The following is a 24,342-nucleotide window of genomic DNA, read 5'->3' as shown; positions in this document are numbered from 1 at the left end:
CCTGCCGTCGGGGGGCCCGGCGGTCTCCCGGGGGCCCGGCGTTGCGGTCGGTGCTTTCCCTCCCTCCGCGCCCGAAGCGGCTTCAAACTCCGGGGTTTGGGAGCTGCCGGGGGAGCCGGGGCGCCAGGTGCGAGCGCGCGGCGGCCGGCGAGTCTGCCGGCCGAGGTGTCACAACTTAGTTTTCTTCCCGGCTGTGCAGGCTCTTGGTGGAGGAGAGCAGGGGCGCCACCCGCGGCACCCCCGCCGCGCTGAGGACGCTCCGGAGCCCGGCGACCCAGCTGCCGCGCCCCACGAACAGGTACGGGCGGCGCGGGGCGGCTGCGCCCGCAGGACTCGCTTCGAGTTGTCTGGCTGGGACCGCACGGTTGAGTGTGTGTGTGTGTGTGTGTGTGTGTGTGTGTGAGTGTGTGTGTGAGTGTGTGTGTGTGTGTGTGTGTGTGTGTGTGTGTGTGTGTGTGTAACCCCTCACACTCCCTCAGTCTTCCCCTGTAAAGCCTGTTCCTCCCTGTAGACGTTCTTTGAACCAAGGGAGATGCTCAAACAGCTGCACTTTTAAAAATGGGTGCTGAGGTCCCTTCTCCATAACCGTGTGTTGACCCCCGCCCCCCCCCCCCCAGAGAGGCAGTTTGGCCTGTCTATGGAGGGGTTGGGTCGGTTTGCTTTTTTGTCTTTATGCTTTTCAGGGCACCCGTGGAGCATTCACGTATGGGGAATTCTGTGCACAACGTTGAGAATGTTTTGTCCTTATTGAATGGAGACTTCAAATTGTTCTTTTTCACTTCGAGGACTGTTTAACCGTGTGCAATGATTTTTTTGGTTTAAATCCTGCCCCCCCCCATTATAAAAGTAATTCATGCTTGTTGCAGAAAGTTAGATAATATGCGAAGTGTATTAAAACATTCACCGAGAGCAGTGCCACCCAGAGATCGTATCCAGGCTTTGGTCTGGATTCTTCCAGGAGTTTTTCCTATGTGCATGGATTTTAAAAATATACTGAAGATTATACTTTGTGTTCTGCCTTTTTATCCCTAAAAAATGGACAAATGCAGTACATTTCCTTAAGCCCCCCCCATTACTTGTGATTGTTGCATAATTCCTATGAACGTGCCATTGTCTATTTAACTGTGGTTCCAGACGTTTAGATCGTTTCCTGTTTTGATTTACTGTTAATAATTCTATTAAGTGCATCTGTGTATGTAAATCTTCACCTTCATCTTCAATTATTTATCCAGGATGGAGTGAGAGAAGTTGTATTGTTAGGTTAAAGCGTATGTACATTACATTGTAGGTTCCGAACGCACATGGCCAATTACATCCTAGAAGCATGGATTCAGTTTACGTTTTCCCGGGAAGAATGTACTGCTTTGTGCCTCAGCATTGCTGTTATTTCTGCAGTTCTGTGTACTGTCTCTTTTCCTCTGCTTAAGTCTTGCGACTCCCTTTCCCTCTGTTTGCTTCTGTACATTCTTGGCTCTTGGACTGGCTGAATCCTTGGATTGCATGACCCCAGGCTTCTGTGTGGCTCTTGCACGGTCCTGAGAAGAGTCTGGGGGGACCTGGAAGAAATCTGGAAGTGCAGGGACAGCCTCTCACAACCCTACTATTCGAATTTTACAGCAGGTTAGAGGCACTAAGAAATCCTGGAGTCACAGTGCTTTTGAGAAAGATAGTGGCCTCTGGCTTTATGTGTTGCAGGATTGTATACTATAGATAGCATGGCTTTCCAGTGATTTGGGGAGCACTCCGTCTCTTTCTGGGCCTTGGTACTATTCTTTATCCATTTTTGCGTTTCCCCTTGGGGAAATTAGAAAGAATGTGCTAATTGAATTTTCTGGTCTTGGGCCTTTTTTGAGGTAATTCTTTGATGAATTTTTCAGCCTCCTTTGGCGTACTTCTTTTCTACTTTGCATACATCTTGAGCTACTAGAGGTAATTCATATGTTTTCTCTGAAATCTGGTTCCAAGATTATTTTAGACCATTCTGGTACATTTTTTAAAACCTGTCTGGTTTATTTTCTCTCCCCTTTAACATTTATGATTTTGATGATTTATGTAGCAAGGGTACGATTTTTAATTTATGCTACTTGATGATGTAGAGAAACTCTAATTTCTTAATTTATCTGTAGCTCATCTGCCCTTTCCTTCACGAGCCCCACACTGGAAGTGATAGGTAAAAGTTATCATATAATAGTGACACTAATAGCAATCAGGATGACCAGCACTTACTGAATGTTCTGACGGGCCAGATACTGATCTAAGCACTTAACATTTATTAGCTCACTTAAGCCTGAAGAAATGCGGAGGGAACCTATGATGTAGTCGTCGTTTTATTGTTGAGGAAACTGAGGCACAGAGAGATTAACTAAACTGCCCAGAGTCACAGAGTTGGCAAATTTGAGGAGCTAAGAGTCAGACCCAGGCCATGTGGGTCCAGAATCCCACACTCTTTTATTTTTATTAAATTTTTTCATATTTATTCATTTTTGAGAGAGGGAGAGAGAGACAGAGCATGAGCGGGGGAGGAGCAGAGGGAGACAGAGACGCAGAATCCGAAGCAGGCTCTAGGCTCTGAGCTGTCAGCACAGAGCCGGAGGCGGGGCTTGAACCCACCTGAGCTGAAGTTGAGTGCTCAATTGACTGAACTACCCAGGCACCCCCGGCATCCCACTCTCTTAATGTCCCTGCTGTATAGCCTTCTTGTGTGTGTGTTTGTGTGTCTGTGTCTCCAGGTCTTTCTGGTAATATTAATTCTTTCTGGGAGCAACTACTCAGCCTTTCATATGGTCTCCATCATCTCTTCCTACTTAAGATGATGCCCAGATATAAGAGAGGAGGGCCTTAGATGATGTGTGGCTAACAGTTAAGGCCTGGGCTTCGTGATCCTGGTACCCTTTGGCTCTGCCAATCACCAGGGTGATATTGTCCATTTTCTAACTCCACGTCTGGGTCCTAACCTGCTGATAGCCAGTTAGGCAAGCTGCAGCGTGTGGTCCGTTCTTTTTCCTCGGGCTTTCTCCCCTCCTGGGACCCCGCTCTATCGACCTCACCTGAGTGAGCTCCTGGTGCTCCCTCTCAGGGACCTGGAGAACATTCTCTTTTAGTCCTATCCTGCATCGTCTCGCTGTGACATTCGCTCCGAGGCTCTGGCATCCAGCTCTGGCTAGCCAGCTCCACAGCCAGTCTCCCGGCTATTTCTGGAACCCATCTAAACATAGAAGAACCAAAGCGGGTTCAGGAAATGAAATATCAGGGCCTCCCTCAGCTTGCCCCAGCCCCTGCTCTAAGTTAATTTCCGGCTGGGAGGTTGCTGGAGAGGAGAGCTCTTTCCAGAGTCGCAGCTGGGGGAGGAGGCCAAACCCCCTCTACCCTTTTGGTTACTCTTACCTTTCTGTCTCCAATCCAGAGCTCTCCTCTTCCCTTCTCTGTCTTCTTCCCACCCGTGCCCCCAGTTAGAAATGTGCAGGCCACCCCTGTCCCTTGTCTTTCCGTTTGTCCTGACTCAGACCTCCAGGCCTGATTCAAACCTAAGGCCTTAATGGTAATTTGTGGGCACCAGGAGTAGATGGGTTGAGAAAGCTCCGGGAGCTGTGTCTTCCAGGTAAGATGGTGAACGTGCTGAAGAGGCAGAACGAGAGGAATTTGGAAACTCTTTTCTTGGGGCAGTAGCATATCTCGTTTTGCTTGGCTCAAGCTGAGTGTCACCTTATGCTTTCTCTTTGCATTTTTTTCAGTAACAAGTCTTTATCTCTCTGTCCCTCCCCTCCCCTCTCTTTCTCAAAAGCTTCTCAGAAGCCCCCTAAGGACGCTTCAAAATGACTTAGGGAAAAGTCACGTCAGAATCAGAAAGACCAAAGAGAAAAATTTAATAATAATTCTCAAAATACAACCCCATTGCAATGGATGCTTCTCTTTCCAGTAAGCTTTGTCAGAGTGTGTCTTGGGTTTGTTTCTTAGAACCAGCTCTTGGGTTTATTTGTCAATTCTGATATTTTTTCCATGTTGTATTTTCTTTGTGTTACCTTTTTTGTTTGTTTGTTTAAATCATACCTTTTCCCCCAACTTAATTCCTTGAAGTGAATGCCTTATTTCTCCCCCCATTTTTCTTTGTAACAGAAATATTTATTACTGAATACTTTCTGCTAAAATTTACTGCTGTGAATTTTCCCTTAAATACAGCTTTGATCTGTTCCGCAAGTTTGGATACGTAGTGCTCAGGCTTTAAAAATGTATTCTAAATTGTTTGTAATTACATTACAATTTTTTTTATGATTTTATTTTTTTAAGCAATCTGTACACCCAACGTGGGGCTCCAACTCACAACTTCAAGATCAACAGTTACATGCTCCGCCCACTGAGCCACCCTGGCGCCCCTATAATTATATTAAAATTTTAAATAATTTTTATCTCTATGGTTGTTTAGGAGAGCACTTTTTAAAGCATTTTTAAAATGTTTATTTATTTTTGAGAAAGAGAGAGTGGGGGAGGGGCAGAGAGAGAAGGAGACACAGGATCCCATGCAGGTTCCGGGTTGATGGCAGAGAGCCTGTCGTGGGCTCATGGAACCATGAGATAATGAGCTGAAGCTGGACAGAGCCACCCAGGTGCCACCCAGGTGCCCCTGGAGGAGTACTTTTAAATTCCCAAGTGGTTGGAATTAAAAAGAAATACTGATTGAATATTCTTTCTCTTTTTTTATTGAAATATTCTTTTGAATATTAATTTTACTTTTGATAATAAAAGAAATCCAGTACAACCTTCTAGAATGTCCTAAAGTTAGTTCTCAAACTAGGAGAGATTGAACTGTAGTGACGTGAACCACACGGCCAGAGCAAGTCTCTGTAAGTAGCCGGCCTGGAATTCCAGGGTCCCTCCATGGAACTATCCAGGTCCCAGTGGTGACTTGGCACCTGTGCGTGCAGTGTCCGTTCTGGCTTCAGCATCCGTCGTGGTGACTGCAGCCCGGTGGCTGGCTGGCTTTCCCAGAGAGCAGCAGCTATGCTTTGAAAGTCAGTGCACCGTCTGGGACAATGGGACTGTGAGCTTTCCAGAGATGTGGGCACCCTACTTCTGCATTTCTGCATTCCTATAGAGCCTTACCTGCTTTTTCCATCAATGGACTGTCTTTGGGCTCCTGTAGCCCTTCTCCCTGTGGTGGAACTTTGACTCGGCCCTGTTTGAGACCCCGGCCTCCACGGAGAGCAGACATCTAAAGTCCGTTGAGTCCTATCCCAACTCATTATTGTAGGGAACGTTATGCAGAGGTTTTATTTCATTTTTTTCAGTAAAATTTTTTTTTAATGTTTACTTATTTTTAAGAGAGAGAGAGACAGATTGTGAATAAGAGAGGGGCAGAGAGAGGGAGACACAGAATCTGAAGCAGGCTTCAGGTTCCCCCCTTTCAGCACAGAGGCCGATGCGGGACCCAAACTCACCAACCTTGGGATAATGACCTAAGAGGAAGTCAGACACTTAAGTGGCTGAGTCACCCAGGTGCCCCTTATTTCATGTTTTTAGGTGAACACAGAAGGAAAAAGAAAACTGCCTGTCATTTCATCATCCAAAAAAAAGATGGGTGCTATTCATATTTTCGATAACATTGTATACACATACCTAGTAGTTTGGCTATGCATATTTTGGTGTGGGTTAGTAACCCTTTTTTAACAACATCTCAACTTTTCTTCACATCACTGGCCTTCTGCAACATCAGTTTTAGAACGTCGTGTTTGAATGTATGCATGGACCGTGATTTATTTATTCTTTCCTTCTGCACATTTGGGTTATTTATTCTTTTTGATTTTCTTTGGGTTATTTATTCTTTTTGATTTTCATGCTTTGAAAAGAACAACTTTATATCCTTGCACATATTTTTGATTATCAGATAAATTAATAGAATAGAGGGACTCGATCAAAGAATAAGTGAAATTTCAAAATGTTGCTATGACTTGTCCAACAACGAAAGTTGATTCCAACTTATACTCAGCGTTAGAAAAGTGTGAAAGTGACCGTTGACTCTTACTCTCGACCATTTTGCGTATTAGACTTTCTTTTCATTTTTCTAGTTTCATTCTCAAGAGATAGTCATTTTATTGATATCTTAATTTGTGTTTATTTCTTTACCAATGTGTTTAATTTTAAAGATTTTTTTATATTAAGTTGGCTTCGCATTCTCTTGTCTATATTTATATCAAATACTCTGTTTTCTTAGTGATTTATAAGAGGTTTATGAAGAACAGGAATAGAAAATTTATTTACCATGCATTGAAATTGATTTTCTAATTTAGTTAACATTTAATTATGTCTGTGGTTATGGAGGTTTATACAGGTTTTCAACCTTTCTGTATTCCTATCATTTATATCTACTTTTCTTTCTCAGTTCTGTTTCTGAACTGATAAACTTACTGATCACTTATTGACATGTTTGTTAGGCTGAGCTAAGAGTACATTTTAAATACATTTTTACATGTTTAAACCTTTACTCCATCTAGACCTTCTCTTGGCGTGTGGCGGATGGCGTGGGCTTTTATTAATCTATTATCCTATCATGTACTTTCTCCTTTGAGAGATGGAGAATTCTTTATTTTTTTTAATTTGAATTAAGCTCTTGCTTACAAATCTAGAAATACCGATTATAGATTCTCTTTTCAATGTCTGCCGGTTGCCATCGTAAATGAGCTCTTCCCTCACTTCTTCAGATCTTGTTTCCATTCCTTTCTTGGTCAGCCTTGGAGTGTGGATGGTGGTGTTTCCGAAACTTCAGATATTTAAGGGTGCAATTCTTATTTTTTACACATGAGTACTGAAATATTGCATCATGACTCTACCTGTTTTTTGGTTTTAAAATTTTTATAAGATTCCTGTTCTTCTATTTTCTGCTTTTTAGGGCCCTGAAAAACAAGTAAGAGCAGTCTTAACCTTTCCTTTCCTTTTTTTTTTTTTAAAGTTTATTTACTTATTTTGAGAGAGGTGGGAGAGGGAGGGAGGGAGAGGGAGAGACAGAGAGAGAGAGAGAGAGAGAGAGAGAGAGAGAGAGAGAGAGAGACAGAGATACCTAAGCGCAGAGCCCAGTGCAGGGCTGGCTCATCTCGAACCTTGAGATCATGACCTGAGCTGAAATCAAGAGTCAGATGCTTAACCTACTGAGCCACCCAGGCGCCCCTTAACTTCTATTTTTTCAAAAGTCACCTGTTTGATGATTTGTTTTATGGATCCAGCTATGTCTTTTTGGTGACCTCTTGCAGTTAATTTTGTCTGTAAACTTTTTTTTTTTTTTAACCCACTGGCCTGTTTATTCTGTTTTGTATGCTCTCATGGATTGCTTGATGTGTTCCACAGTCTGCTATAAACGGTTGTGGGTGTGTGACACAGTTCTGGCGAATTGATTCCTTTTCTGCCTTGCATTGCTGTACTTCTTACCTACGTTGCCTTTCCGTGTAAACAATTGGTTTTTTTAGTTTGATTTTCTCTTTGTGTGTGCGTGATTTTCCCCCCCTCTGCCCTCTGGGACAGCTGCTCCAAGCTGTCGTCTACATTACTGAATTATTTCTGTATAGTGTCAATTCTCTGTTTTGCCCTGTCTAAAACAGTAAATCTATTACATTTTTATTCTTTACAGTGTTTTCTCCTCTCAGCCCGCACCTTAGCACATCAGTTGCTTACATCTTAGAGAGCATCTAAGTAACCTTTTAATAAACCTCACCCTCCATTTGTTACTTCAAGTTTTCTTGCACTTTATTGAGAACATAAAGCAAATGCCTTATAAAGATTTCTCCTATTTGTTATAGTGACTTTCTCAAAAAGTATAATTTTTTCTTACATCTTGGGAACACTGTTCTCTCAAGTTAGAAAATATTTTTTTGTTTTTATTTAAATTCCCGTTAGTTGACATACAGTGTTATCCTAGTTTCGGGTGTATAATCTAGTGATTCAGCGCTTCCACACATCACCCAGTGCGTATCATAAGAGCACTCCTAAATCCCCATGCCCCACCCACCTCCCCTCTGGTAACCTTCAGTTTGTTCTCTATAATTAAGAGTCTGTTTTTTAGTTTTCTTTTCTTTTTTTTTTTCCTTTGCTCATTTGTTTTGTTACTTAAATTCCACACATGAGTGAAATCGTATGGTATTCGTCTTTCTCTGTATGACCTCTTTTGCTTAGGATAATAATCTGGCTCCATCCACATCATTGCAGATGGCAAGAGTCTAGTCTTTTTTATGGCTGAGCAATTTTCCATTGTATGCCCATATCACATCTTCAGCTATTCGATGGACACGTGGGCTGTTACCAAAGTCTGGCTATTGTAGATATTGCTACTATAAACATTGGGGTGCATGTATCCATTTGAATTAGTATGTTTGTGTTCTTTGGGTAAATACTAGTGCAATTGCTGGATCCTAGGGTAGTTCTATTTCTAACTTTTAGAAGACCCTTCATACTGTTTTACAGAGTATTCTCACTTGATAAACATCAACAGTGGGTTTCCCTTTCTCCACATCCTTGCCAACACCTTGTGTTGTTCGTTGTGTTGTTGATTTTAGCCATTCTGACAGGTGTGAGGTGCTATCTCATTATAGTTTTGATTTGTATTTCTCGGATGATATGTGATGTCGAGCATCTTTTCATGTGTCTGTTGGCCATATGTATGTCTTCTCTGGAAAAATGTTCATTTCTTCTGTCCATTTTTAATTGATTTTTGGGGTGTTGAGCTTTTTAAAAAATTTTTTAATGCTTTTTATTTTTATTTTTGAGAGACAGAGAGAGACATTGTGATCAGGGGAGGGTCAGAGAGAGAGAGGGAGACACAGGATCTGAAGCAGGCTCCAGGCTCTGAGCTAGCTGTCAGCACAGAGCCTGACGTGGGGCTCGAACCCACGAACCATGAGATCATGACCTGAGCTGAAGCCGACACTTAACCGACTGGGCCACCCAGGTGCCCCTGGGGTGTTGAGCTTTATAAGTTCTTTATATATTTTGGATATTAGTCACTTATCAGATACATCATTTGCAAATATCCTCTTTCATTCCATGGGTTGCTTTTTAGGGTTATTGATCATTTCCTTCACGGTGTAGAAGTTTTTATTTTGATGTCATTGCAATACTTTATTATTTTAAATTTAATTTATTTATTTTTAAATGTTTATTTATTCTGTGAGGGAGACAGAAAGAGAGAGAGTGAGTGCATATGTGTAGGTAGGTGAGGGAGGGGCAGAGAGAAAGAGAGAGAATCTCAAGCAGGCTCCACATTCAGCACAGAGCCCGACATGGGGCTCAGCCTCATGACCGTGAGATCATGACCTGAACCAAAATCAAAAGCTGGACCCTTAACTGACTGAGCCACCCAGGCGTGCCCAGTAGTTTATTTTTGATTTTGTTTTCCTTGCCTCAGGAGACACATCGAGTAAGAAGTTGCCAGAGCCCATGTCAAAGAGGTTACTGCCTGTGTTCTCCCCTAGGATTTTAATGGTTTCATGTCTCACATTTAAGTTTTTAATCTATTTTGAATTTATTTTTGTGTCTGGTGTCAGAAAGTGGTCCAGTTTTATTCTCTTGCATGTTGCTCTTCAGTTTTCACAACACCTTTTGATGAAGAGGCTTTTTCTCATTGAATATTCTTTCCTGCTGTGTTGAAGATTAATTGACCATATAGTTGTGGGTTCAGTTCTGGATTTTCATTCTGTTCTATTGATCTTTGTTCTATTTTGCACCAGTACCACACTCTTTGGATGACTACAGCTTTGTAATATAACTTGAAGTCCTGAATTGTGATGCCTCCAGCATCGCTGCTCATTTTCAAGGTTGCTTCGGCTATTCAGGGACTTTTGTGGTTCCATGCAGGCTTTAGGATTGTTTGTTATAACTCTGTGAAAAATGCTGGTGGTGTTTTGATAGGGAGTTCATTAAATGTGTAGATTGGTTTGGGTATTTTAACAATATTTGTTCTTCCAATCCATAAGCATGGAATGTCTTTCGATTTCTTCTTTCTTAAGTTTATTTATTTATTTTGAGAGAGAGAGAAAGAGAGAGAGAGTGAGCTGGGAAAGGGCAGAGTGAGAGGGAGAAAGAATTCCAAGCAGGCTCCACACTGACAGCATGGAGCCTGACGTAGGGCTTGACCTCATGAACTGTGGGATCATGACCTGAGCCGAAATCAAGAGTTGGGCACTTAACTGACTAAGCCACCCACGTGCTCTTGTCTTTCCATTTCTTTGTGTCTTCTTCAATTTCTTTCATCACTGTGTATAGTTTTCAGAGTATAGGTCTTTCACTTCTTTCGTTAGGTTTATTCCTAGGTATCTTGTGGGGTTTGGTGCAGTTAAATGGGATTGATTTTTTAATTTATCTTTCTGGTGCTTCATTATTGATGTCTAGAAATGCAACAGATTTCAGTATATTGATCTTGTATCCTGTGACTTTACTGAACTCATATATGAGTTCTAGCAAGTTTTTGGTGGAGTCTTTCGGGTTTTCAACATACAGTATCATGTCATCTACAGATGGTGAAAATTTTCCTTCTTCCTTGCCAAGTTGGATGGCTTTTATTTCTTTTTGCTGTCTGATTGCTGTGGCTGGAACTTCCGGTACTATGTTAAATAAAAGGGATGAGAGTGGATGTCTCTGTCTTGTTCCTGCCCATAGGATAATATTAGCTGTGGCCTTGATTGTGTTGAGGAATGTTCTCTCTGAACTTACTTTGTTGAGGTTTCTTACCATGAATGGATGTTTTCTTTGTCAAATGCTTTTCCTGTATCTATTGAGAGGATCATATGGTTCTTATTCTTTCTTTTACTTATGTGGTATGTTGTGTTGTGTGAGTTGAACATATTGAAACACCCTTGAAACCCAGGAATAAATCCCACTTGATTGTGGTGAATGATTCTTTTAATGCATTGTTGGATTCAGTTTGCTAGTATTTTATTGAGAGGTTTGCATCCATGGTCATCAGGGATATTGGCCTGTACTTCTCTTTTTTAGTGGACTCATTGTCTGGTTTGGTAATGCTGGCCTCTTAGAATGAAATTGGAAGTTTCCTTGTCTTTTGTCTTTTGTCTTTTTTGGAATTGTCTGAGAAGAATAGGTATTAACTCTTCCTCAAATGTTTGGTAGAATTCATCTTTGAGGCCAACTGGCCTTGGATTTTTGTTTATTGGAAGATTTTTTAAAAATTACTGATACATTTTCTTTTCTGGTTATCAGTGTGTTCTGTTTCTTCCTGTTTCAGTTTTGGTAGTTCATGAGTTTCTAGGAATTTGTCCATTTTCCCAGACTGCCCAGTTTGTTGGCATACAATTTTTCATAGTATTCTCTTATAATTATATTTCTGTGGTATTGGCTGTTACCTCTCCTCTTTCATTCATGATTTTCTCTGTTTGGGTCCTTTCTCTTTTCTTTTTGATAATTCTGGCTGGGGATTTATCAATTTTGTTAATTCTAAGAACCAGCTCTTAGTTTGATCTGTTCTACTATTTTTGTTTGTTTCTATATGTTTACTTCTGCTCTAATCTTTATTATTTCCCTTATTTTGATGGCTTTAGGCTTTTTTTTTTCTTTTTTGCTGTTCCTTTTCTAGCTTTTTAAGTTATAAGGTTAGGTTGCGTATTTGGGACCTTCCTTGCATCTTGGGATAGGCCTGAAATGCAATGTATTTTCCCTTTAGGACTGCCTTTGCTGCATTTCAAAAGTTTTGGGCTGTTGTGTTTTCATTTTCATTTGCTACCATGTATTTTTTAGCTTCTTTTTTAAATTCCTGATTAACCCATTCATTCTTTAGTAAGATGGTCTCCAACCTCCATGTATTTGAGAGCTTTCCAAATATTTTCTTGTGGTTGACTTTAAGCTTCATAGTGTTGTGATCTGAAAATATGCATGGTATGATCTCTAATTTTTTTGTAGCGCTGATTTGTGACCCAGTATGTGGTCTGTCCTGGAGAATTTTCCATGTGCATTTGTGAAGAATGTGTGTGCTGCTGCCTTAAGTTGGAATGTTCTGAATGTATCTGTTAAGTCCATTTGGTTTAGGGTGTCATTCAAAGCCATTGTTTCCTTGTTGATTTTCTGTTTAGATGTTTTGTCCACTGATGTAGTGGGATGTTAAAGTCCCTTACTATTATTGTATTATTATCAATTAGTTCCTTAATGTTTGTTGTTAATTGTTTTACATATTTGGATGCTCTATGTTGGCTGCATAAATATTTACAGTTGTTACATCTTCTTGCTGGATTGTCCCCTCTATTGTGATATAGTGCCCTTCTTTATCTCATGTTACAGTCTTTGCTTTAAAGTCTATTTGTTTTTTTGATACAGGTATTGCTATTCTGGCTTTCTTTTGACATACATTTGCATGACAAATGTTTCTCTATCCCCTCACTTTCAATCTGCAAGTGTCTCAAATTAGTCTCTTGTAGGCAAGTGTAGATAGATCTCATTTTTTTACAATCCATTCTGACACCATATGTCTTCTGATTGGAGCATTTAGTCTGTTTGCATTCAGAATAATAATTTTTTCTTTCTTTTTTTACATTCAGTGTAATTATAAACTGATAAGTATTTATTGCCATTTTATTACTTGTTTTGTTGCAGTTCCTGGAAATTTTCTATGTTCCTTTCTTGTCTTTGCCACTGTTGGTCTCTCCTTCCTACTCAAAAGAGTCCCTTTTACTATTTCTTGCAGGGCTGATTTAGCGATCATGAACTCCTTTAGTTTTTGTTTATCTGGGGAGCTCCTGTCTCTCCCCCTGTTCTGAACGGCAGCCTAGCTGGCTGAAGTGTTCTTGGCTGCAGATGTTTCCCATGCAGGCCTTTGCGTATATCATGCCACCCCCTTCTGGCTTGCCAATTTCTGTTGTGAAATCTCCAGCTAGCATTATGTGTCTTCCTTTATAAGTTAATGACTTTTTTGTATTGTAGTTTTTAAGAAGTTTTTTTCTCATCACTGTATTTTGCAAATTTAATTAAAATATGTTTTGGTATTGGTCTGCTTTTGTTGATTTTGATGGGTGTTCTCTGTGCCTCCTGGATCTGGATGCCTGTTTCATTCCCCAGATTAGGGATGTTTTCAGCTATTATTTTCTCATATAATTTTTTTGCCCCTCCTTTCTCTCTTCTTCTTATGAGACTCCTATACATTTGGGGAAGTCACTGAGCTCTTTAAGTCTATTCTTGTGTTCCATAATTCTTCTTCTCTCATTTGTTCAGTTTCATTATTCTCCACCATTTGGTCTTCTGTATCACTAATTCATTCCTCTTATTCTTCCAGCCTGCTGTTCATTTCATCTAGTCTGTTTCCAATTTTATTTATTATGTTCTTCATTTCCGATTGATTCTTTTTTAACTCTTTTATCTCTGGTAAGAGTCTCACTGATGTCTTCTATTCTTTTCTCAAGCCCAGTAATATCCTTACGATCGGCCCTTTAAATTCTCCATCAGACATATTACTTATATCTGTTTTGCTGAGATCTCTGGCCATGACCTTATCTTATTCTTTCATTTGGGATTAATTCCTCCATCATGGTATTTTGTCTGAGTCTCTGTCTTCTTCTCTGTGTTAGGAAATCCAGCTGTTTTTTTGTTCCTGAAAGTAACGGCCTTATGAAGAAGACGTCATGTAGTGCCCAGGGCTGGTGCTTCAGGAGTGTCTCTAGCGTGTGCGGTGTGCACTCTCCTGTTGTGTTTATCTGCTCTGCCCTCCAAGCCAGTTGTCTGAAGAGGCTCTTCTCACCTGCTGTGGGCAGTGTTTGGTCCTTAGCCTAAATGTGGCAACCTTTAACTAGGTGTGCCTTGGTCTGCTTGTGATGTGAGACCTGACACCGCTTCCACCAGAACTGAGGCCCTGCAGAGCTCTCTGGTCTGGAGACATGGTGTGGGCAGGGGTTTGTACTGGCCTTCTGGGGAAGGGGTCTGCCACCCTGGGACTGAGGCAAGCTTGACTGAGAAGGGCAGTCCTGTCAGAGTACAGGGGTGTCTAGTTTGGGGTAAGCAAGTTAGGCAGCCAGTGTTGGAGCTGTTCTGCTTCCCATAGGTGGCTCTGTGTTTATGCTGAGGGGTGGGGAAGGGAAATGGGGCCAGCCAGCTGCCCTGTTCCCAAAGAGGCATCTCTGTGAACTCTGCCTCTCAAGGGTGCCCTCTGTGGAGAGTGAATTACCTCCCCACTCTGTGGCCCAGGCATTCTTCAGATGGCTGTTTCCATGCCATTCGCCCCTCAGTTGTTTGCCTGCCTTATCTCCAGAAGCAGGGCACTGCCCTCATGGCTCTAATCCAGCCAAGCCTGCTGACCTTTATTTTAAACTCCAGGTTTTAAGCCCCACTGGTTGCAAGAACTTAAGAAATTCAGCCCCTTTTGTTTTTCTCCACCAGTGGCTTTGGGGGAACATTTCCTTTGTGTCTTCCCCTATGTGCTCTTCTCTGTCTGTCTTTCTCCTTTTCTGCAACCAGGACCTCCTCCCCTTCACAGCAATTGTGATTTGTTTCTCCCCTAAACCACTTTCTACCTTCTTTGATGTGGCCTCTTCTCTCCCTTTAGTTGTGGGGTTTGTTCCTTCATTGTCAGGTTGATATCTGGGGTGTTCGGCATGACTTGATAATTACCTAGTTGTGTTCCTGAGACGAGACAAGCCTGGGGTCCTCCTATTCTGCCTCCATCCTCCAGAGGAATCCAGTTGGAGAATCTTTTTTAACATGTTTTATGTTTCGTTTTGTGGGTTGGGGGCTTCTTTTTAATTTAGATATCTCTGCAGGAGAAGGCCTCTCCCTAGCCTTGTGCTCGCCAGGCAGGATGCCTTAGGACGCCTTGCAGCTCCCACCAGGGGCTGAAAGAGTCTCCATCATTGAGCATACACCAGATGAGAGGCTGAGCCATACAGCCTGTAAACACATGTCTGAGCTGTTTTCATTCACATTTAAAGAAAATCATGGTAAAATACAGGTAACATGAAGTTTACTGATTTGAGATTTTTAAAGATGGAACCTCAAATCTGTCTCTTGTTCTCCTGTGTCGATCTCATGACTGCCAGAAAATGTACGTATTCTTAAGTTATCTTAAATGACTTGGACTTTTGGTGCTGACAGTAGTAGTGATGCCAGATGTCACCTGAAATCCAGAGAGGGCTGGGGTCCCGGAGCTCACCTCAAAGCTGCCACCTCCTTTATATCCCAGGGTGTGGGGACCGATTCCCTTTCCCCTGTCCCATGCGTACCATAACATAATATAATATAATGTAATATAACATAACGTAATACAATATAACATAACGTAACATAATAACACGCATGGATCCAATCACAAGAGAATGTAGACAGGGAATAATGAACGAGGACTTGGCACAGCAGCATCCAAACAGCCTCCGCCGTCTCTGGAAGCAGGTCCCTCCTGTGTGGGCCCAGCCACCCGATTTTCTGGTTGGGGCAGGCTCTCTGTGCTCAGGTAAAGAAAGGTAGAGAGTGGGAGGAAGGTCAGAGTCACCCTGATTTTTTTCTCCCCAGACCTGCTGTTTCATCAGCTGCTGGTAATTTCTCCCTGTGGGTCCACATGCCCTCTCGTTAACAGTATTTCTCCACCGAATCTGACAAATTTCTGAAGCAGCTGTCTGTTGCCATCAAAATGTGCAGTTTTCATTTTGTGTAGACTTGTGTACTTTCATAAGAATGTAAATAGTCTGGAAGAGAGAGAATCAGGCGCTGTTTGGTCTTTGCTGCCTCATACTGAAAGTTGTAGTAATGTTTTATTCGACTTTTCTGTTGTTGTCTATGTTCACACTGGGATCATAATCGTGAGCTTCAGAAATTCAAGATGAGTGTAAATTAGAGCTTGGAAAAGGGCCACGGAGCTAAACATAATTCTACAACAGCTGCTTTTCACTCTCATTTACCCCTTTCCTCTCTACCCCACCCTCCAAATAGATGAACGCTATTGAATTTTATTTTTGAGAGCAATATAACTCACTTTGGTATCTTTATTCCTTTGCTTTTAGGAGTAATGATTCTGTATGTATCCTGATTTTAAAAATTCAGTACACTTTAAAGTTGCCTTGAGTCAAGTGTCTGAAATCATTGGAAATGAGGCTTTAAATCTTGCGTTCTGCCGCTTTTTCTACTTCCTAATCCTGTGTCTTAATTGGAGCCGTAATTTTCAAGGCTTAACTGGGAGTTCACTTCTGCCCTGCTGCTGATCGCCTCTCTCCTGGAAAAGCCGCAGGGCACAATTGTCCGGGGGAGGTGGCCCAGCGAGGGGCTGCAGGACAAGGGCTGTAGGCACGGTTGGCCGTTAGGCAGGAAGGCCAGGCTGGGCTTGAAGGACAGGAAGAAACGTTCTGCGTTTCCATTGCTTCGGGGAGTAGGTGGATGAGGAGATCCAGCGTTCAGGACGAAATGGTGTCTGACTGGCCAGCTGTCCCTTCAGGGCTCGTTGGAGGTGGACTTGTGTTTTCTCTTAGGCTCATCTAACTCCACAACTTCCTTTTCAGGGCCTTTCTTCACAAGAAGGCTGGGGGTTTCTCCTCCTGGCTTGAGAAGCGACCTTCAGCAGACAGTGCTGTCCGCACGTGTGTCCTAGGGGAAGTGGGTCCACGATCAGGGGGGCTTCAGTGTCGTCTGGCTTGTGTGTTCACCCGCCGTGCCCTTCATAGGCGTTTTCCTGGAGCCCGCAGGCCTCGGGATGAGTTTGAAACAACAATAGAATAAATCTGACTGCTTCTTCGTAGGAGTGAAGCTTGTCTTTAAAAAAAATTTTTTTTAACGCTTATTTATTTTTGAGAGAGCAAGCGAGCATGAGCAGGGCAGGGGCAGAGAGAGAGGGAGACACAGAATCCGAAGCAGGCTCCAGGCTCTGAGCTGTCAGCACACACCCCAACATGGGGCTCGAACTGGAGCTGAAGTCAGATGCTTAACCAACTGAGGCACCCAGGCCCCCCATGAGTGACGCTTGTCTTTAGGAGGTATGGAGAAGCACAAACATTTTGAGAGATTAGGTGCTAACAGAGGACTAAAGAGAGGAGAGGCCTGGGCACAGCAGAAGGGATTTGAAGAGAAGAAAAGGAAATAAATAGATCTCTTCATCTGCCAGGTGCAGCGATTCTTTTCAGAGTCACTAATATTAGCTGCTCTGCGGTTTCAGGGTGCAAAGGTTTCAACAGCTTCTCCTTTGGGGGCAGAAAAAGAAGCCCTTTAAAGAGCTAGAGATGCCATGAATAAACTTGAGAAAAGTGTTCTTGTGTCCTGATGTCTGGTTTTATAGCTTTGGTTACCATTGAGAACAGGATTATTGGGGTGCCTGGGTGGCTCAGTTGGTTAAGCGTCCGGCTTCGGCTCAGGTCATGATCTCATGGTTCGTGGGTTCAAGCCCCACATCAGGCTCTGTGCTGACAGCTCAGAGCCTGGAGCCTGATTCAGATTCTGTGTCTCCCTCTCTCTATGCCCCTCCCTAGCTTGTGCTCTGTCTGTCTCTTAAAAATAAACATTAAAAACAATTTAAAAACAAAAGGAATATGATTATTGTTTCAGTATATGTATCTGTACACACTTAGGAGTTAGCTAATCTAGGTCTGTCACGAGCATGCCATGAAGGCCCGTACACGAGTCATGTCTCTCCACAATGTCAGCTTTGTTCAGTCATGAAGCGAGGTTAGCCTAATTGTAAAGCAGGTTTAGGATTCCAGACTCAGTGATGTTTCATCGTATGTTTATCTTGGCTTCATCCATGTCACACAAAGCAAAGCCCGACACAGCAGCACACCGCCAACAAGCTAGGAGCAGGGGTGAGAAGTAACGCACCCAGTGGGAAGGCAGGCCACGGGCGCACACGTGCGTAAGGACTTGTGTGGCCCAGGTCAGCTCTGGGAGCTTCCTGCTCCTTATGTTCAAGCAGCAGATGGTCTCTGTTCTGTTCAGCGATCAACTGGACAGAGTCTTCGGTGGAGGTGGCCTTTTCTGTGTTGTTAGATGTGAAAGCGTCCGTGTTTGGAGAGTCTTGGCTGCAGAAGTGCTCCTGGGAGATTAATCCATCTCGGGCCTTTGCAGGCCTCTTCAGGTTCGGCTGGTCCTCATCTCTGGGCATGGCAGCCCATCCTGGTTTTGGTGACACCTGCCTCAACTGCAACGCTCTTGCCTGCTTACATCCCTGCTTGACAGGAGTGACTCCATCTTGCACTCTGTGAGGATGCTTAGATCTGTCTTGCCTATACTCTCAAAGGGAGCCATGTGAAAGTTTCTTCCTGCTAGGTTTTTCGCTTGGTCAAATAATTAAATTGATGATACAGCAAGTTAACAGGAGAAAAGCAGAAAGTTTGGTAACATGTGTATGGGAGAGACCCAGAAAAACTGAGAGGCCAAACCCTCCAAGGTGGCCAAAGCCACTAAAGGCTTTTGCTAAAGACAAAAGATATTGGGGGTGGGGATTCAGTTTTGGGCACACCCTGACCAGGAAAAGCAACGTAAACAAGGGTAGGATTGTGCATATTTAAGCTGTGGCCCAAGAATTTCTGGAGATTGAGTTCTCTGCCTTTTCTTGCTGGAGGGAGGGAGACCCCCTTACCGATGGAGATTTGTCTTAAAATGTAAATGTGTCTTATAGAAGGGTAACTTCTGTTCAGTTTTCAGTACTTCACCTGGGTCTGCTGTTTCTTAAAAATAACCACCTTAAAATAATCTATATGCCAAAGAAGCATATCTATCTTGGGGTGGCAAAATTTGCTCCTATTCACAAATTTAAAAAACTGTTTCAGGAAATAGAAAGAATGTTTTGTACTTGCTTTAGATAACCATTCAGTCATTCTTGGGAACCTTCATATCCACAGGCATAATTATTTCTAAAGATAATTCTATAGGGCATAACCTGTGTTTTTGAAATCATTGTAAAATAATTTCCATTATCTTGTTATTGTTGTAAGTTACTGTGAAAACACTAGGATTCCAAAACATGATTAAAATTTTTTTTTAATGTTTATTTTTTAGTTTTGAGAGAAAGAGAAAGGGCAAGAACACAGGTGGGGGAGGCAGAGAGTGAGGGAGACTCAGAATCTGAGGCAGGCTCCAGGCTCTGAGCTGTCAGCTCAGAGCCCAATGTGGGGCTCGAACCCACCAACCATGAAATCATGACCTGAGCAGAAGTCAGATGCTTAACCGACTGAGCCATGCAGGCACCCCTCACATGTAATTTTTAAACTGGCATTCCAAAAGACTGGAATTGTGGGTTGTGAGGACCATTAGTTTCGTTTTTTCTTTTTTTTTTTATTTTTAATGTGAGGACCATTAATTTTGAAAATGATTAAGATCTCTCACTGTTGCTAGAATCTCAGTTGGAATGCAAGTTACACCCTTACACACTGCCTGCGGAAGATCTATTCAGTGTGCCACATGCAGTCCATCAGTCCTGGACTGCGGTTGATATGTGTGCATCCACTTATATGCGAACGTTTTGTTTTAATAAATGCAGTATAGTACTGTAAATATGTTTTCTCTTAAGATTTTCTTAATGCCATTTTCTTTTCTCTAGCATGCTTTATTGTAAGAACGCAGTGGGTAACCTTCAAACTAAAACTGCCAATTATGTTGTCAGCCAAAATGGGTTTAGTCAGGAGTAGCAGAGAATTGCAACCAAGGACAGACAAGCCTGCAGACTTTAGTTAGGCGACTCCACCCACCAAAGGAGAAGAATGTCCTTTTATAGAGGAGAGGGTGGAGTTGATACTGCTGTTGTAAAGAAAAAGCCCATTGGAGTAAACTGGGAGCTGGAAGTATAGTGGCTTTTCATTGGCTGAGTTGGGACTCTCTCATTGGCTGGGCTGTTGCCGGCAGGAAGAGGTAAGCCTTTCTTGCTCAGGCAGCATAGTAGAGTGGTATCCATGTGCAAGGTCCGTCTCTTCCCATTGGGAGTGCAGTTGCCCACAGGGGGTAGGACATGTGTGTTCCCCCCACCTGCCCCCTGTCTACATTCTAGTGTGGTTTCCCTTTGCTGATTTTCACACTGTACATAATACACAGAACATATAAAATATCTGTTGACTGTTATCTGTAAGACATCTCATCAACAGGAGGCTATTAGGAGTTAAGTTTGTGGAGAATCAAAAGTTCTACATGGAGTTTTGAGTAGACAGGGGTTGGTACCCCTAACGCTGTGTTGTTAAGGCTCAACTCTATTTTCTTTTTGAGATTGTATCTCCTTATTTCCTTACGCTGGGATATAATGGGTGGTCCTGTGTGTTTTGCTTTGGTATGTATTTTATATTTGCTACTTTGTTATTTTAGGGGAACACCCATATTTTGCATGTTTATTTACATTTGTCATCACAGCTTTACTCTTCGCACATCAAGTTTGCAGACAGATTTTTGTGTCCTTGATTTGGCAATTCATCTAACACTCCCCTTTCATTTTGGGGATACCAAAGTACTCGTGTTTTCAATGTCAGGGAATATTATTCATGCAATAGATTCAAGTTTGGTGAGGTCTGTGCCTTGTCTGTTTCCTTCACTGTGGTATCTCCACTATAATCTGGAACCCCAACATACTGGGATTTTAATCTTATTGCCTTGTCTCAATAACAGTACTGGGTTTGGGGGGCTTAACTCTCTCCTATTGAATTCTGAGAGAAAGACACATAGTGAGTTTCACATGGTAAAATATCAGTGATAAAACCTGATTTTATAGTTGTGCTCTTGTAAGTATAGAAAATAAAACTGGTGATTAGAGAAAGATGGATTAAGCCTGGAAGATTGAAAACTCAGATCTATAGTCATTTCTTAAATGGAAAATTAGATTAATACAGAATTTGAATAAACAGACATTGTCTTATGATACTTGTACTTAGGAGAATGATTTCTAATAAAAAATTTAGACATTAATGATCAATTAGCTCTGTAGCCCATCTGAGAAGCCCTGCTTCTGTGGGGTTTTGAAAACTCTTAGTCACAGAGCACTGGAAACCTTTTATAGAAATGTACATTTCAGTACGTAAATGTTTAAAAAAATGCATGTTCAAAACAAAAATGAAGTGGTACTCAGGTTTACACTGGGCCTTTGCTGGAAGATCCTTTGAGACCGAGACACATAGGAGAAATGGAATTCCCAGTAATGCCTTGTTGTAAGACTCACGTCTACACTGAATGAGTAGTGTGTATCCCAGTCTGAGTGGATCATATCTGGGGGCCCAATGGGAACCAACAAAGTTTTGGTAAGACTTAATGATAGTGGGGGCAGCACTAGCATATTGGGAAGAATAAGCCCAAAGTGAGCCCACACGATTGTGCATCATTGTGAGGGCATAGTGATTCGTGCCTACAGATTTGGGCAAAAGTCCAATAAAATCAGTTTGCTAGTGAGCAAAGGAGCATTCACTCCTTAATATGATCCTCATTGGCCATGATGCCAGGACAGAAAACAGGGTGCAAAATCACATTGGGAGGTTAGGTTTTGGCTAAAGCCAGGGGTTTGGGGATGCTATGATATTCAGCCTCATGTTTAAAGAGTCAAAGGCCACAATGACTGGGCTTTTAGGCCCATGGAATGGGGTGCTATATGAATTTCCTTAAGAAATGTGAACTAGCTGGTCAGCTCTAGCATCACACTGAGCCTTCTCCATGAGACCTGAGACATGAGAGACTTTAATTGTAATATGCGAGGGGTGAGCCGCTGTATATTCCCAGTGTGGAAGGCCCACAGGGAGCAATCCTGAATGTGGAATCGATTCTGTGCCCATTGATTAGACCAAACAGTGAGGCCATTGGCTACTACCTGGGAGTCTGTAAAAATATGGATAAAGAACTTACCTTTATTGAGGGAATCTTTCAGTGCCAAAGTGATCACCCTTTGGATCTCATCCTTTATCAACCGAGTCTTAGCAAACAAGTCTCTAGTGGATCCCCATCACATGTGATGGTGGTGGTGTTGTCCATAAAATGAAGGGGTTCCCTTTCTCCAGGACTCACAACCCTGCAAATAGCCAGGAGGACCAGGAGAGGGGTGATCTTTCTTGGACCCATGGACTTGGGCAAGGAGATAACCAGAAAACGTGAGGATTAGCGACAAGGGTTTCCAGAGTAATGGAATGCCAGATGGGACTAGTGGCATTATTAGCTTTCTGGGTGGCTTCCAGGGCCAGTTGTTGGGGTGGCCTTCATTCCAACTGAGCTGACTTTCTTGGGACTGTCTTAAGAGGTTTTAATGAAACGTGTTGGTGGGGAAGCTATTGCTTCTAGAACTCAAGTAAGCAAGTAGATCTTGGGCTTGTTTGAGAGTTCTGGGATAGGGTTATTGACGGGATCTGGCATGGAGTGGGCTTCTGGGGACCAAATGATGCCCCCAGATCTCACAGAGGTGGTGGAGCCTTAGGTCTTTTGGGACGCAGTGACCCAGCTAAGTCCGAACCACATTTGGAGTGTCTTGTGTGGCAGCTTTATGAGTTCTCCCCTCAGTAAGATGTTGTCAGTGTAAGGTCATGGCTGGGATGCTTGAGAGCAGAGCAAGCCTGTGAAGACCCTGACTGCATAAATGGTGTGGAGATGGTGTGCCCCTTGGGTAATTTAGCAAAGGTACATTGGGACACCTCAGACGTGAATGAATGTAAAGGTGTCTGTGATGGTGGAGAAATGGGACAGAATCAAGTGCATTAATGGGACCCATCACTCCAGGGGTCTCCCTCAGGGAAGTTATCACCCCCAGGATAATCGTTATAAGCCTTCTTGTCTCAGGGATCTCAGTCTCGCTTCTTGGCATTTGTTGCTCTTGGGCATTTGTTGAAATACTGGAGAGCAAAGAAGAATTCCTCTTTGTCGGTTATCATTACCTTCACTTAGGAACTCGTTGGTTTCCTAGTGACCCTTAGTAGGTGAGGAGGTAAAGCATTCAGGGCTGGTTAGTGTTTGAGCTTTAGCTTCTGGGCACCAAGCGTGAGTCCCTCCGTAACCCTGAAGACTCGGTCTTTATAGCAAAGCAAGGGCAGGAGGAGCTGCAAAGATATTTGGTGCTCTTGGTGTTCTAATGGCCTGTGTTCCCTTGGGTGATGGGATTCGGGAGGCTCCGCTGCCCTGTTTGCCTGGTGCCTCCGAGGGCACCCTGGGGGTGGTAGTGGTGGTAGAATAAGTTGTCAGGATTGTGCAGGACGCAGGGAAGAGCCTTAGAGGTTGCTGGCATTCAACCAATCCTCCATAGAAGTCCAAGTACAGCTCCTCTGGAAAAGGGAAGGTTTCTCAGAGTTAAACATAATCTTATCACATGACCTAGGAATTTCACTCTGAGATGTCTACCCAAGATAAATAAGACCATGTGTCCACACAAAGGATTTGTATGTGGATGCTTATGGCGACATGATTTATAATATCCAGACAGTGGAAACAACCCGAACATTCATCAGCCAGTGAGTGGATTGACAAAATGTGGTGTATCTATACATGAAATGCTAATTAGCAACAAAAAGGTATGAAATAATGACACCCTGCAATGTGGAAGAAAACATTATGCTAAGTAGAAGAAGCCAGACACAAAATCCTGTAGGAGACCGAGGTAAAAACTCCATCAATGGCTGTGGGGGGGAGGGTGTATGTGTGTAGAAATTAGGAATGAGGGATCTCTTTGGGGAGATAGAAATCTAAAACTGGGTTGTGATAAAACTGGTGGTTGTTTACCTCTGTAAAGTTACAAAATGTCATTGAACTGTGCACTTGAATTTTTTTATGTGCAGGAAATTTTTTTTTTTACTTTTTTTTTTTTTTTTTTAGCATTTTATTTATTTTTGAGACAGAGAGAGGCAGAGCATGAGCGGGGAGGGGCAAAGAGAGAGGGAGACACAGAATCTGAAGCAGGCTCCAGGCTCCAAGCCGTCAGCACAGAGCCTGACGCGGGGCTTGAACACACGAACGTGCGATCATGTCCTGAGCCGAAGCTGGACGCTTAACCGACTGAGCCACCCAGGCGCCCCTGTGCAGGAAATTTTGTGAGAAAAGACGTTTGTGGCTGCTGTGAGCTGTGTAAGTTGTATGCAGTGTGTGCGTGTGTGTGCGTGTGCGTGTGCACATGCATGTGGGTGGGTTTTAAATACAGGACGCTGATGTATGTAAGGGCTGTGTTATTGGGATATGCAGAGAGTTTAAGTATTTCTGAAGAGCCCCAAATTTAAAAGTCTTCTTAGGTAATCTACAGTATCATGAGGTGAGGAAGAGAAAATGTGACAGGTTCCCCTTGAACATGTAGATTTCCTACATTTTTTTCACGTTTTCTGTGCAGTTCAAGTCAGGTTTGAAATGCTATCTATTTAAGATAGAGAATAGTCACCCAAATGCGGGTTCCTCTGATGCCTAGGGCTCGGTGTCAAGCTCAGCAGCATCCAAGAGGGTTAGCAGTTTATTGGGCTGTAATGATGTGCCCGG

General features: G+C 42.7%; 1 protein-coding gene across 1 annotated transcript in view; it reads left to right on the top strand.

Annotated features, from left to right (window-relative positions):
• ST8SIA6 (ST8 alpha-N-acetyl-neuraminide alpha-2,8-sialyltransferase 6) overlaps positions 1–24,342 on the top strand; it is a 154,392-nt gene that overhangs the window by 18,180 nt on the left and 111,870 nt on the right. The window contains exon 4 of the mRNA XM_029955579.1: positions 200–298. Within this exon, the coding sequence (XP_029811439.1) occupies positions 200–298 (99 nt within the window). The remainder of the gene's footprint in view (positions 1–199; positions 299–24,342) is intronic.

Source organism: Suricata suricatta, chromosome 10, assembly GCF_006229205.1.
Source record: "Suricata suricatta isolate VVHF042 chromosome 10, meerkat_22Aug2017_6uvM2_HiC, whole genome shotgun sequence".
Classification (NCBI taxonomy): Eukaryota; Metazoa; Chordata; class Mammalia; order Carnivora; family Herpestidae; genus Suricata; species Suricata suricatta.
Note: the sequence above shows the minus strand (reverse complement) of the source record. Positions and strands in the feature narration are given on the sequence as shown.